The following is a 13,848-nucleotide window of genomic DNA, read 5'->3' on the forward strand; positions in this document are numbered from 1 at the left end:
GGGAGCGGGTGGGGGAGAATCTTATGCAAGATGCCAGGGATGAGGGTGGATAGGTGGGGGCTGCATCTGGGGCAGGGTGGGGGGCTGGGCGCCCTCTCGGCTTGTTTTTGGAGGGAGAGAAGGGGGAGTGAGTGCTGCTCGGCTGCCGTCCAGCAAAGGGTTAATTCCGCGCGCAGCTGCCCAGGAGGAGCCAAGCTGGGAGAAGCAGCCCGGGCGCTTGGCCCGCCCCCTCCTCATTGGCTCCGGGGCGCCGAGGTCCCTGGCCTGCGCGCCTTTCCATTGGGCAGGGGCTTTGCGGCTCTCTCCTGACAGGCGCGCACAGCCTGGCGGTGTCGTCGGGGGTGTTGGGGGGGGGGGAAGAGAAGAAAGTTCCCCAGAAGTTTGGATCAATCAGAGGGAGGGAAAGGAGGGGGGGAGAGAAAGGAAAGAATGAAGCGCAGCCTGCAAGCGCCGCGACTCTGAGCGGCGCCGGCGATCCGGGCGGTCGGTGGGTCGTCTGCGCTGCTCCGCGGATGTAGCGTCCAGGCGGGCGCTGGGCGCTCTCACGTCGAGGCGGCCTCTCCGCTTGCCCCTTGCTGGGGCCCAGCCTCGTGAACCAGCCAGCTAGCCAGCGTCGCCCTCCCTCCGGCCAGCGGCGGCGTGCCTGCCCCTCGGGCCGCGGGACTCGCCAGGCACGCACTCACCCCGTCGGGCGGCTAAAATGAGCGAGAGGAGGCGCTCGGCAGTGGCCCTCAGCTCGCGAGCGCACGCCTTCTCGGTGGAGGCCCTCATCGGCTCGCACAAGAAGAGGAAGCTCCGCGACTGGGACGACAAAGGCCTGGATTTGTCCATGGACAGCCTCAGCCCCGACGGGCAGCTGCCGGACGCCGACGACCCCGCCCAGTGCCTGGACCTCAACGCCAACGGTGAGTGGCCTGGACGGGGTTGGCTTTGGGGAGGGGGAGAAGGAAGGAAGGAAGGAAAGGGTCCGCGGACGCGCCTTGGGGCGGCTGGAGAGTCCTCTTGGCACGCGGAAGCCGTGGCCAAATGCGAGGCCAGAGCCCCTCCAACGAGACAGGCGTTCGCTGTGGCCTGCGGAGGCTTGACCTTCCGCCGACAGGTGTTGCTGGAGGGGCCCTGGAATAATGGCCGGATTTTTGGAGGTTCCTGGTGGAAACCGTTCAGGCTGCAACCGACGGATACATCTTTCGGAAAGGTTAATTTAGCACAGCCTCCCCGCAGAATGGTAGCGTTGGAAGCGACCCACAGGGCCGTCTCGTCCGACCCCCTGAAATGCAGGAATCGCCTCAATGTTGCTTGTGGTTTTTAATAGCCGTCGGGGAAACTGTATCCCTTGAACCCTGGCCCGGGCGTCCCCAGGGACTCGGCCTCCCCACTCCTTGCCTTGCCTTGCCTTCCTCTTGCTGCCAGGCAGCCCCTTCGCCACGCCAGGACAGGAATAGACCGGCTGATGGCTATTAATAGCCAAAGGCATCAAGGCAAGCCTCCCCTGGCTTCGAAAGAGCGCCCCCCGAAGGGCCAAGCGGCGCTGGGTGGGCGACGCAGGCTCCTTGCCAGCTCGCCATTGCCGGGCCTGGGAGAGATCTGGGAAAGGGGCGCCTCCTCGCGCGCTCCTACCGCGAACATATCCCGGGATGGAGACTCGGGACTCCGAGCGCGGAGAAGTCGGGGGAAGTTCACTCAGGGACGCAACAGGATCAGGCCTTGGGCCCACGGGCGGGAGCTGGGCTGCGGGTCCTGCGAGAAAGAGGCGCCGCGATTGGCAACCCAGCTTGGAGACTATTTTCGTTCAAGCGGCTCCTCTCGAGAGTCCTTGGCCCGCGGAGCCCGGCAGCGAGGATGGACGGACCGGGCTCCTGCGAGGACCGGATCCGACTCTCCTTCCCCACGGCTCCAGCGGGCTCGGTGTAGTGTTAGCAAAGACTTGTCCACTTCTTCACGTCGGTTCCTCTTCCTCATCCTGGTCTTTTAGGACGCATGCCATATATCTACTATATTTATTTATAGCTGTATCTATAGCTGTATTTGTGATCCGTATGTATATATATGAGCCTAAGCAGCCTTACTCAGAAGTAAGTCCCATGTAGTTGATGGGGCCTTACGTGTGTGCGTGGGATCGCAGCCTCCACAAATAAATTACATGACATCCCAGGTGATCGTTTTGAATTTTCAGCTTTTTAACCGTTTCCCGTTTTGAGCAGTGCTGTAAATTATATTGTGTCTTCCAATGACACTATTGCGAGAAAGGGTTTAAAAACGCCATTTGATAGAAATCCGTTTATTCCCCTGTTTGGCTGTATGTGTCAAATCACTTCAGTTATAATTCGAAAGACGGTTTTTTAATTACTGTAAATATTATTTCTTAAAAAAATAAGGACTCCAAAAGTAGGAAAGAGCTGAAAATCTGTAATTTTCCAAAACGTAATTTTTTCCTGTTGCAGTAAAAGCGAAATCCATTTTCTCTGAGTTAAAACAAGTCAATTCGTGTGCCTAGAAGTATAAATACAGGCCAGAATTACCGGTGGATTGTTTCATGAAACTGACCGCTCGAAGTCAGTCCCTTGCTGGGAGGATCGAGAGAGCGCCCGATCCAAAGTGCCGTCGAGCCTCCAGCGGGGCTTAGATTTCCACCTAGCCAAGGATCGAAGTTCTTTTGCAAGTCCTTTTCCCGCTTCCTACACTTCCCCTCAAAGCGATGATGATTAAAAAACAAAACAAAATCCCTATTCTGACCTCTCCGCTGTAGCCGAAGCCCCGTCGGGGGACAGCGAGCTTGGATTCAGCATGATTTTTGGATTTTGCCGTCCAGTCTCGGAAAAGCGCAATTCCTTGGGACGTTTTCCAGCCACTTCCTCGAGCAGTCAGTGGAGCTTTGCGCAGGAGAACTGCCCGGTCTACCAGTCTCTGAAATCGGCTTTCAGTCCGATTTGCAGTCCGCGGGCCTTTCCCACTTTGCTTCACGGGTGAATTATTTTAACTCAGTAGGACAAGGCCCGTCTCACAGCCCTGTTCCCCGAGGGCCCCCTCTGCTGTGAATCGAACTCCTTCCCTCTCTTATTACTTCTACTTCAAGTGGGGTGATTTTGTAAAAAATAAATAAATTGGAGGGCTCGTCTTAATTACAAATGTCTTAGTTATGCTCTGCCTCGGAAATAATTAGAGAATAACGGGTGCGGGCGGGACAGCAACTTTCTTGCTCCTCGTTATAGCCTTCCAAGTCTTCTGGAACCGCATTTAATAGCCCTTCGATAAGCGCTTCTAGGAACCGTCGGAAAGAGACCTTGCGAAGAAAGGCGTTTGGGATTCCGGAGGCGAAAATTGATTTTCTGGAGGGGCAGCGAATCCGGGAATCCAGACTTGGGTTTCGAAAGTTCTTCCACAAAGTAAAGAATATAGGGAGATCTATCTGGGGGATTCCTTCCCCACCCCTCCAACCCCCCCCACCGCTTTACTCCCCCCACACCTCTCGGAGGAGGGCGCGCATTGTTCAACTGTTTGCAGTCGCGTAGAAGCGATATGTTTTTCAATTTAGCAGGACCGACGGCGATCCCTGCTCCACCCCCGCTCCCAGCGGATTCGTTTCGAAGGAATCCCCCGGGCTGAGGGTCGGAAAAGGAGAATTGCGAAGGGAAACGCGAGGTCGAGGCGAGGGGCATTTGCGCAAAGCACCAAACCAGAACAGAAACAGGGACTGGCTGCAGCAAGAAGATAATAGTCACCCCAAAAAATCACAAAAGGCAAATCGTTAGGGGAAAGAGCCATTGCAACAGCCGCCTAGATCCCGAGATTATCGCGATCATTATGGACATTTATTTCTGACGCCAACAATGTGGGCGGCGGGAGGGAAGCACAGTACTTGCTTACTTAAACCAAGAATGGGGTGTGTGGCGGGGATCTCGCTGCAACGATAAAAAGCACAAGGCGAGACCTGGCTGTTGCTTTTTAACGAAACCCGCTCTATACACAAGAAGCGCGGCTGGTTTCCTCTTGTCTCTACGCAGCGGGCCACGATCTGCGCTCTGCGCCAGGCCTCAAATTCAGCGTTCATTATATTTGCAGCCGTCCTCTAATCTAAAACACCGGATCATAGCTAAAAGTTCTTAAAGAGCTTTGGTGCTGTTGCCGAGCCGCCCACCCGAAACGCGTCCTTGAAGAAACCTAAAAGACGGCTCTAACTTCGCACCCCGTCTTTTCTCCCGCTACTCCCCGTCATAATATGTATTTCTCCTGCCGCGTGGGCTTTCCCCTCGACCCGTAAACCTGACAAGTCCTCTGTTTCCCGGCTCTTGCCGCTGCAAAACGCGCGGGGCGTTTGCGCCAAACTTGCACCCGCCGAGAACTTCTCTCTCTCTCTCTCTCTCTCTCTCTCTCTCTCTCTCTCTCTCTCTCTCTCTCTCTCTCTCTCTCTCTGTGTGTGTGTGTGTGGCGGGGGGCACACTGGGACGGCGGATGATCCTCTTTACCTAAAAGGGCGAGTCCAGTTTGGAAGAAGTTTGGCTGGCTCCTCGGTTTGTCTGGATTTTTGCCTAACCCAGTCTGCCAGACTACTTTAGCCCCGGACTAGTTTAGCTGAAGCAGAAACCCTTTTGAGTGGGATGCGCCATTCGGTTAATCCGAGGCACAGCCTTGGAAAAAGAGAAAAGTGTTCTTGCTTCTCGGGGTCTTTTTCCTTAAAAATAAAATAACACTGGAGAGTCTGGAGGGATTTATTTTTTTTTAATATCGAGACATTTTTAAAGATTCTGACGCGCTAAGCATCTTCCCAGTTGTTCTGTACACAGCCGACACTGCAAGAAGAGACGCCCGCAGAAAGTAAGGGTTCAGGAGTCTTTTCAGAGAACAAACAAACCTGGAAGCAAAACTATATATGATCTTGCGTGTCCTTCCTTGCATTTTTCGGGGTAGTGATGGTGGGAGGGTGGGTACCGTTTTCCACAGCGATTCCGCTTTCTATTAATCTCTCAGCCACATGCCACCTATGTGATGGTGTGTTTTCCCCCGATGAGCTTACGACCTTCTCCTCCTCCTCCCGCCCTCAGCGCCGCACACGTGTCCTAGGTGCAGAGATTTTTCACACATAGTTTATGCTCTCGACTGGTGTATGCAACGATCTGGGTGGGTTTGGGGACACCGATCTGACAGTGGCAGTAGAACATTGAGTAGAACAGGGTCTCGTCGGCCCCTTCTAAAAGTGGGCGCGCAGGAGAAAAGTTTGTGAAAAGGAAGGAGACGTTCTTCCCGAGTCAGACTGGGATGGTGGGGCAAGTGGGGGAACAGCTCCCCTCCAGGGTCAGCCAGTGGGGGTCCTCTTCGAGAGAGAATTTAGCCCTTTTTAATTGTGGCAGCAGGAGGTCTCCACACACACCTCAGGATCCTAGCCCGTTCCCAGATTTTCTTTCTCAGAGAGGAACCTGCCCCTTAGTTTGGGATCGGCTCCGATGAATCTGTGGCAATACAGCCCCAACTACAACCCCCTTCAGGTGAGCAGTTTAGATGCTTTATAGTTGTGCAATCCTCCCCATAATTATCTCGAAAGTTTCGTTGAAATCAACGAGATTTTCTTCCAGACGCATGCAAATTATCAGGCTGCTGGAATGGAAATTGGTGGGATTTCAAACGAATCCCCAAATGCTGTGTTTATTTTCATTAAGCTCAATGAAGGTATGGCTTCGTGCTTGGCCCGCTGACTTGGAAGTATCCATCTCTGGACTATGCGCCCCTAAACACATTTAGGTCAGAGGCACAAAACTTGAATCTAAGCATGTTTCCTTAACTGGGTGGATAGTTACTGCTTTCTGTGCCAAGTAACTATTTGCTAACCTGTTTCCGAGCCCGGCAAAAGTGCCAAAATTTGAGCAGAATTATATTCCCACAACCTTCACCACGCCGTTTTGGAATAAACTCAGTTGGAGTTAGTTGGCTGTGCTCTCCAGTTATATGTTGGGGGTCAAAGTTGCCAGCTAGGACCTATAGCTGATCCTATCCATATTTATGGTTCTCGGGTCCCCGTGTTTTTAGTGGGTCTTGCTTCCTAGCGCCTTTGCCTAGGATCCCATCTTAATCAGCCGCAGCCCAAGAAACTTCAGTTTATCTGGGTTGCAGAGCAGGCTGTGAGTTTGTTATGCACAGCTGTCCATCATAAAATGTGGACTGTGTAAATGGTGCTGGCCGTCACAGTGTGCATTAAAATAACCCCCCTAGAGGTCAGGGCAAGGCAAACGGGAAGGTTTTCTTCCAATATGGTTCCCTTTTATCTCTTTTATGTTGATAACTCAGAGAGGGGGTTTACATAAACCAGAGAACTACCAACTAGTCCATCTGTTTTTGTTAATATAGTTTTAGTAGTTGTACTTTTAGGTCCAATAATCAGAAAGAACAGAAGAAAATTAAACTTCCTCTTCTTTGCTCAACAAAGGTTTTTCTTATTTATTCATTTATTTTTTTGGTTTCTTTAGTGTTTTACTTGCATCTCTCAACTTCATTGTGAAGTTGTTCGATGAAGAGGTCTTATTGCTGGGCAGCATCTCTCTGTGGCATAATGGTTTTCCTGAGAGAGCTGTAGGTCAAGTTTAATTTTATAGTTTAACCAAAAGGTCATCATGGTAAAATGTCAAACAAAGGAAGTATGGGTCAAATGAATGTGTCTGCAGTCTAGCAAGAATATGGAGGCTTTTTTTTTATTTGGCCTCAGTTTCTGAGCAGCCATTGCAAATTTTGAGATTCGCTTTGTGGCACATTTCTCCTGATTTTATTTTTTATTTTAAAAACAACAACCAAACTTTGTAAAATTAAAAAAAATCAGCTAAGGTCTTCAGGTTTAATACAGATGGTGCAATGGAACACATAATGAAACACTGCTTAAATTTCATTGGCCCCACAGATGCATAATAATAATAATAATAATAATAATAATAATAATAATAATATATTTATACCCCGCCCATCTGGCTGGGTTTCCCCAGCCACTCTAGGAAGCTCCCAACAGAATATTAAAACATGATAAAACATGAAACATTAAAAACTTCCCTAAACAGGGCTGCCTTCAGATGTCTTCTAAAAGTCAGATAGATGTTTATTTTCTTAACATCTGATGGGACGGTGTTCTGCAGGGCGGGAGCCACTATGGAGAAGGACTTCTGCCTGCTTCCCTGTAACCTCACTTCTCATGGTGAGGGAGCCGTCAGAAGGCCCTCTGCGCTGGATCTCAGTGATGGGGGTGGAGATGCTCCTTCAGGTATATGTTGTTCAACTGGAATTTTCCAAGAACAGTGATCAGGACACTGTTAAGCCATTACTTGGAGCCTGAATGGTGCCTGAATTGGTACCTGAAGCCAGTGGGTGCTGGTCCACTATGGTGAATGGGGCCACCAACCTTAATCTGCCTTCAGCCAGCCCTCACCTAACTGCCTTCTTACTTACAACTGGCCTAGAGCATGGCCTTCCCACCAGCTTCCTCCTGGGTAGTCTCAGTGTTGCCCTCAGCAGGAAAGAGACAGGAGTCAAAGCTAGAACTAGGTGGCTCTGCCTCTCATTGGCTGAGCTTGCTCTTGTCATTGGCTCTTGCGCCACCTACTGTTGACATCCCTGCCTTCTGCCCTATCAGTCCCAATGGACACCAGCTCCCACAGCTGGAAGCAGAGCAATAATGGAACCCCTCTCCTCAAGGCGAGGTGCAATATACGGCAAGGCTGACCAAGGTATTCTGGTCCTGAGGCAGGAAAGTTCCACAGATACCTCTCTGCCATTCTAGCAGTAAAAATACAAGAAGAAGAAATAAGTAATGAAGAACTTGCTGCCTTTTTGCTTTGAATTTCTTGGGAAAAGTGAAACGACAACAACAACGTCGTCTCCACCCCCACGGTCATCAGCTGTGTCTGAGGCTGTCTAATGGTAGGGTCAATCTAAGATGGCAAATTAATAAAGGGACTCAGTAGGTAATGAATGAGACTCTTAATCTCTGGGTTGTTGGTTTGAGCCCTACGCTGGGCAAATGAATGAATGAATCGGTTTATTTCAGTCACTGACCCGATTGTACGCTGGGCAAAAGATTCCTGCATTGCAGAGCGTTTGACTAAATGACCCTCGTGGTCTCTCCCAACTATGCAATTCTATGATTTTATGAAAATAACTTTCTAAAGCATGACTATGTTTTGTAGGGTGAGGGTATAGTGAAAATGCTGTGGTTTGACTCGACTCCATATCTAAACTAGGGAGAAAACGCTTTAATCTCTTATGTAACCAATGTTTTGATTGATCTAGGCTTCAGTATCTTAAATTCTGGGGGGTTAATGCCCAGTGCCCCTAATTTTAATGCCCCCTTTCCCTATTTGACTTTCCAGTAACTGCTGCTAATATCACTGCCTTGTTCCAGAAAAGTTTAAAATAACATATACAGAAAGACCTAAAAGCGCACCATTTTATTGGCGTAAGTCTCACTTCTCCTTCAATACATGCTGTGGGTGTTCCAGGCAAAGTTGTTAGGAATTTATTTAGTGAGATTTCCAGCAGTTTGGTCTCAATCAAACCCCAAGCCACAGCATCGTAATTGGGGGGAAGAAACCTCTGGTTTGAGCACTCTCAGGGATAGGAGGGTCAGACCACTCCCTTTCCTCTGCCAAACCCAGGAATAGCTTGTGAAGAACGAGTAGCTTTTAGCTTAGCTCACATCATTGCTCCTGTTTCTGCAGATGTCACCCTCGAATCACCGAAACAACGAACTTGCCCAATAATTTCATTATCTAGGGTCCCTGTTTGACATGCAGTCCAATCCCGAAAAGCAGCCAGTTTTATTTCAGTGTAATTAATATATAACGGCTCTCTCTGTCAGATTGCCTCCCTTCAACCTTTCGAAAGCCTTCTCGGCCCTGTGTGGGAGTTGTAATATAAAAGTTGGTGTGCGCTTGTGTGTAACCCTAGACGACTGTCTAAGCAATCCTCATAATACGACAAGATGTGCCCAAATTAATCTCTCTTGCTCTTCAGCCTGACACCTCAGCTTCAGCAGCTGTGGGAGGGATATTTATAAAGTTGACTGCCATTCTGCTTGGCCTCTGACTCTTCCCCTGATCCCAGGCTGGAGGCTGTTTGAGGCATAGCAGGTGGTTAGGGTGGCTGCCGAACAGTGCTCAGAGCCTATTTGTTTGTTTGTTTATTGCTCCCATGGGGAAGGGAAACAAGGAAGAATCTCCAGCACATTCGATCTGGGAAGTCAAGTTGCCCTCAGCACAGTCCCCCCCCTCCATTGCACACCAATACCCATTTAGGGAGGTTGTAGAGGAATCAGAGCTGAAAGGACTAATTCAATTAATCAGCAGATTAGCCAATTAACTCATGAACTGCAGATCAAGGATGACATGTTTTAACTGGACTGTCTCCCATGATGATTAGTTAGCGCTGATGACATTATAAGGAATCTATTTGACTTCCTGGGTCTCATCTCAAGTACGTTTGGCTGATTTTTCCAAAGGTTTTTTTTTATAGGTAAACATCAAACTTATGAGGAGATTGTAATAATCATTTATTAGGTTTTAAATGAAGTTGTGTTAGACGCTTAATATGAATTAAATACCCCTCATGTGCATTGAGATGCACATCTAGTTAAATGATTCGCTCAAAGTAGGGCTGATTCACATAATTTTGGCGGCTTCTTATTTTGAACAGGTTTGCTTTTTAAAAAATTTTTGGGTGACCCATTCTGGAAATAAACCCAAGGAAGGCTGAGCGAGTTAGCTTTTTATTTTCTAAAGAAACATTTAATAGTCTGGGACATATAAGGAGCTTTGTTCGGGGTTTGTACAACTGCCACACAGCGGAACATGTAATCTGGAAATAAGAATCTGGAAAAATAAGAATCTGACCATAAAGACATATAGGAGTTTAAAATACTGCTGCGGTCAGACCTCTCTTTGTCAGAACTGAATGAAATTTGAAGGCAAAGTAGCCCTTTCTGTGGGTAAGAAGCTTATTGAGTCTCAGACAGGTCCAGGGATTTATAGACTAGGTAGGACTTGCCGATCAGAAGGTCGGCGGTTCGAATCTCCGTGATGGGGTGATTTCCCGTTGCTCGGTCCCTGCTCCTGCTAACCTAGCAGTTTGAAAGCATGTCAAAGTGCAAGTAGATAAATAGATACCGCTCCAGTGGGAAGGTAAACGGCGTTTCCATGCGCTGCTCTGGTTCACCAGAAGCACCTTAGTCATGCTGGCCACATGACTCGGAAGCTGTACGCCGGCTCCCTCAGCCAATAAAGCGAGATGAGAAAGGGGCCTAGCATTGGATAATGCTGGGTGGGGACAGAGCCCAGGAGACCCCAGAGGGCAACCCCTGTCATTTCCTCCCTAGGGTGAAAGAGACCAGCAGCGCCTGATATATGCTGAGGGCCCCTGGAGAGGCAGCGTGGACGGGTGATTGCCAAGGAGGCAGCAGCCCTTGTGGATCCTGTTGCCCGAGGCAATAACCTCACCTTGTCTCATGGCTGAACTGGTCCTCCACAAACTCCTTCTGCATCCCTCCCAAAAGCAGAATGATTAGAAGCAGAAAGTGGAGTCCTGATAAAGTTATTCTCTGGTTGAAAACTCAAGCTCTTAGCCACAAAACTGCACCCCTTACTTTCCGTTTCTCCTCTCCTGTCATGCTACTAATATGTGGATCTTGGTGTGTGTATCAGTTTATACAGACTCACTTTCTGTGTTTCAGAGTCCCTCTAAATCTGTCCCAAAGGTCCAGGAACAACCCAATTAGCCCTGGAATCCTTTGAAAGACATTCATTTCAGTTCACATGAATCCTGTACCTTTTTTTCGTGCCACACTTTAGTCTGGGGTTTGTCTGAAGTGCAAGCACACCTCTAATTAAGATGTGATCAACTTATGTCATTATGAAGCCCAACATTCAATAGTAGGTTTCATATGCTTATTTCTCATGCAAAACTGCCTAAGAAGCAACCAAGTGTCATTGAAAGGATCTGAACACATTAACACCAGTGCTCTGGGCATGATCCCCAACTGAGTTCTCATGCACAAGTCCCACTGAAATTAATAAAGCTCGTGGAAAAGAACAGTGATGTTCTTAGTGCAAGTCCTGCTCATTTTAATGTGAGATGTTTAGGAGAAGATGCCAGGAGAGTGTGCCTTTTGCCACTTCAGCTCCCTGTAATAGTTCCATTTCCTTTTTGCTACTTGCTACTTATATTTTCAAAGTTCTTTTGTTCAGTGACATTAGCCAATGTATTTTCTTTTAAAATCAGCCAGGCCCTTCCAGACTTCTAAAATATATTTTAGATATATTTAGAAATACAAGCTCTCTAAAGGCTTGTCATTAATCTGATCTATTCTTGTTCATTAACCTAATGCATTTGATTATCTGAACCTGGTTAAACTATCAAATAGGGAAAAGTCGGCCTGTTGGAAATGAAAATGAAACCTCCGCTCTCTGAGGCTACATTATATATATATGGAAGCAAACATTTTCTGTTGCAAATACTACCAGCCAACATCCCATGGTCATTGAAAGGACTGTCAACACCAACTACAGGAACCATTTCCCTAAACGTTAACTAACTAAGGACACAAGCAAATCATTTTCTGTCCCCTTGAAATAACTGGAAATGAAAAGTATTTAAATTTGGCCAAATTACCCCCTAAGTATTAATTCATTTCTGGCTTGTGTGCCCTGTCCTTCCTCTAAGGAACTGAGAGTGACACACATAGCTTTTTCTTCCTGCTTGGTTTCCCCAGCAACCCACAGAGGTAGATTGGGCAGAGACTGTGGCTGCTACAAAATTACATGGCAGATAAACACATCTGGAGCTGCCCAGATGTGAATCGGTATAGCGGCCTAGGCATGCGCCCTGGATTTGGTCAGGTTCATTCAACTCTGACCTCTGAGTCTGGAGAATGGAGGGAGTTGTGTGTCTCCAAAAGAATCTGCATCTCATTCTCCTGGGGAATCCTCACTTCTAGGCCTCTGAAATTCTTTTTATATGGAGGACAACTAGGCTGTGCATGTAGCAGAATGAGGTGTGAAGCAGGTGAGAATGTGGCTGTAGAATGCTTCCAGCAACACCACCCAGAGGGGGGCCACTTTCCCTGCTTAAAAAAACCTATAAATAGTGATAATACACTGGAGTAGCCCAGGATTTTGCCTGCTAAATACCAGATTTCTATTTGCAGCGGGGTTTTATTTCTTTATCGCAGTGAAGCGTTAAAAATTGTGATCCACCCCTCTCCACCTGCAGTCCATTCTTCTGTTACCTCATTCTGTTGTAGATTTTTGGATTGCCATAAGGATGCAAGTAATAAGTTTTTTTTGTGTGTGTGGGAGAATCCTACAGATGCACTCAAGGCTGCAAGATGTGTCAACTGATGTCTTCATTTAGAAAGATTACATGCATTTTAAATACCACCCCCCCCGCCGCCAGTTTCTGCACAATATAATTTTATTACATCTGTAGGAGCAGGAAGAAGTGGGATTCAGAAGACATTCCTGTCTGGACTGCGATTTCTAAGCAAATCCAAAGAGGTTTGATTACAAGCAAAAGTCACAGATTGACTTACAAATCATCTATCACGGCTCCCTTTCCCCACTTGGGCCGGAGTTATTATATCAAATATCAACACAACTTGGCCTCTTCCAGAAGCGGCACCCGGCCCTATTCATATCTGTCTTTGGCGAAACTGATGTTTTTTTCAGATGGAAAAGCTGGGAGGGAGAAAAAGGAGGGGACAGCCTCAAAAACGCCACAAAATGCTTTATTACTTTGCAGCCTGTTCCTGAAAACCCCTAAAGCACTGGTTTGAGTGAGTAAGAATTTATTGCGTTAGGAGTTTGAAGAGTTCGGCTCTTTAGGATTTATATTTTAGTCTTTAGGATAGTAACATTTCTCTGTCCCCGTCTTATGTTTACAGGTTTCTGTTCTGCATTAGAAAGTTTACGCTGCTTGATTGTATTCATATTTCTAAGGGTTTGAAACAGCTTACAATGTAAAACAATTACCACTACTTGTTTTCAGTTGCAAGTTTTCCAATATAGGCCTGCTTCCATATATCACTGTAGAATTTGTGCTGGGTTCTCTATTAAGCTGCAAAAACTACAGATTAAGATGAATTTAAGTCGATTCACATTTTTTTTCATTTTGTCTGTGTATATGCATGCATAAGTGGTCTTGTGCTAGAATGCAGTATATCGAACTATACCAATGTTTTTCTAATTCTAGTAAATATTTTAGAAGTTGCCACAGTGCAAAGGAAAGGACCGGTTCCATTAGTATCCAAAATGGATTTTTTTAATAAAATAAAATAAAATGTTTTTAGTGCAGATTGCATTCTGGAGTTCATTTTTTAATGTAAGCCAGATAAGTACACCGATTGTGAATTTGAATTTGTGATTTGAATTGGATCATGAATTTTTGTCATTTCTTGACCCCACTCAAATGGCTGCAGAGAGAATATGGCCTTTGGACTGCTATCTATAATCAAACAAGACATGCTTTTACAGAATAATAGAACATATGGTAGTCAACAAGCTGGCACATTAAATACGTAAATTATGTTGTATCTATATTCCTTGGGACCTAGCAATTAACTCAAAGTACATGAAATTATGTTAAGTCAATTCACATGATAAAAAAACCAAAAACCAGCCCCAAGAGTTGTTTCCAGCTTAGGCCCCACCCACACTTTACATTTAAACAATTATCATGACTTTCTCTGAAGATTCCTGGGAATTGTAGTTTGTCAAGGACACTGAGAGCTGTTAAGAGACCCCTATTTCCCCCACAGAGCTACAGATCCCAGATTTACCTGGGAACAAGGATTGACTGTAGTTCTTGGAATAAGGGTCTCCTAGCAACTCA

General features: G+C 47.1%; 1 protein-coding gene across 1 annotated transcript in view; it reads left to right on the plus strand.

Annotated features, from left to right (window-relative positions):
* Positions 1 to 273: 273 nt before the first annotated feature.
* The window catches only part of TBX15 (T-box transcription factor 15), a 98,941-nt gene continuing 85,366 nt past the window's right edge, over positions 274 to 13,848 (plus strand). The window contains exon 1 of the mRNA XM_083481816.1: positions 274 to 905. Coding sequence (XP_083337942.1) covers positions 701 to 905 — 205 coding nt within the window. The 5' untranslated portion in view covers positions 274 to 700. The remainder of the gene's footprint in view (positions 906 to 13,848) is intronic.

This window comes from Podarcis liolepis (genome assembly GCF_965112155.1).
Source record: "Podarcis liolepis genome assembly, chromosome: 17".
Classification (NCBI taxonomy): Eukaryota; Metazoa; Chordata; class Lepidosauria; order Squamata; family Lacertidae; genus Podarcis; species Podarcis liolepis.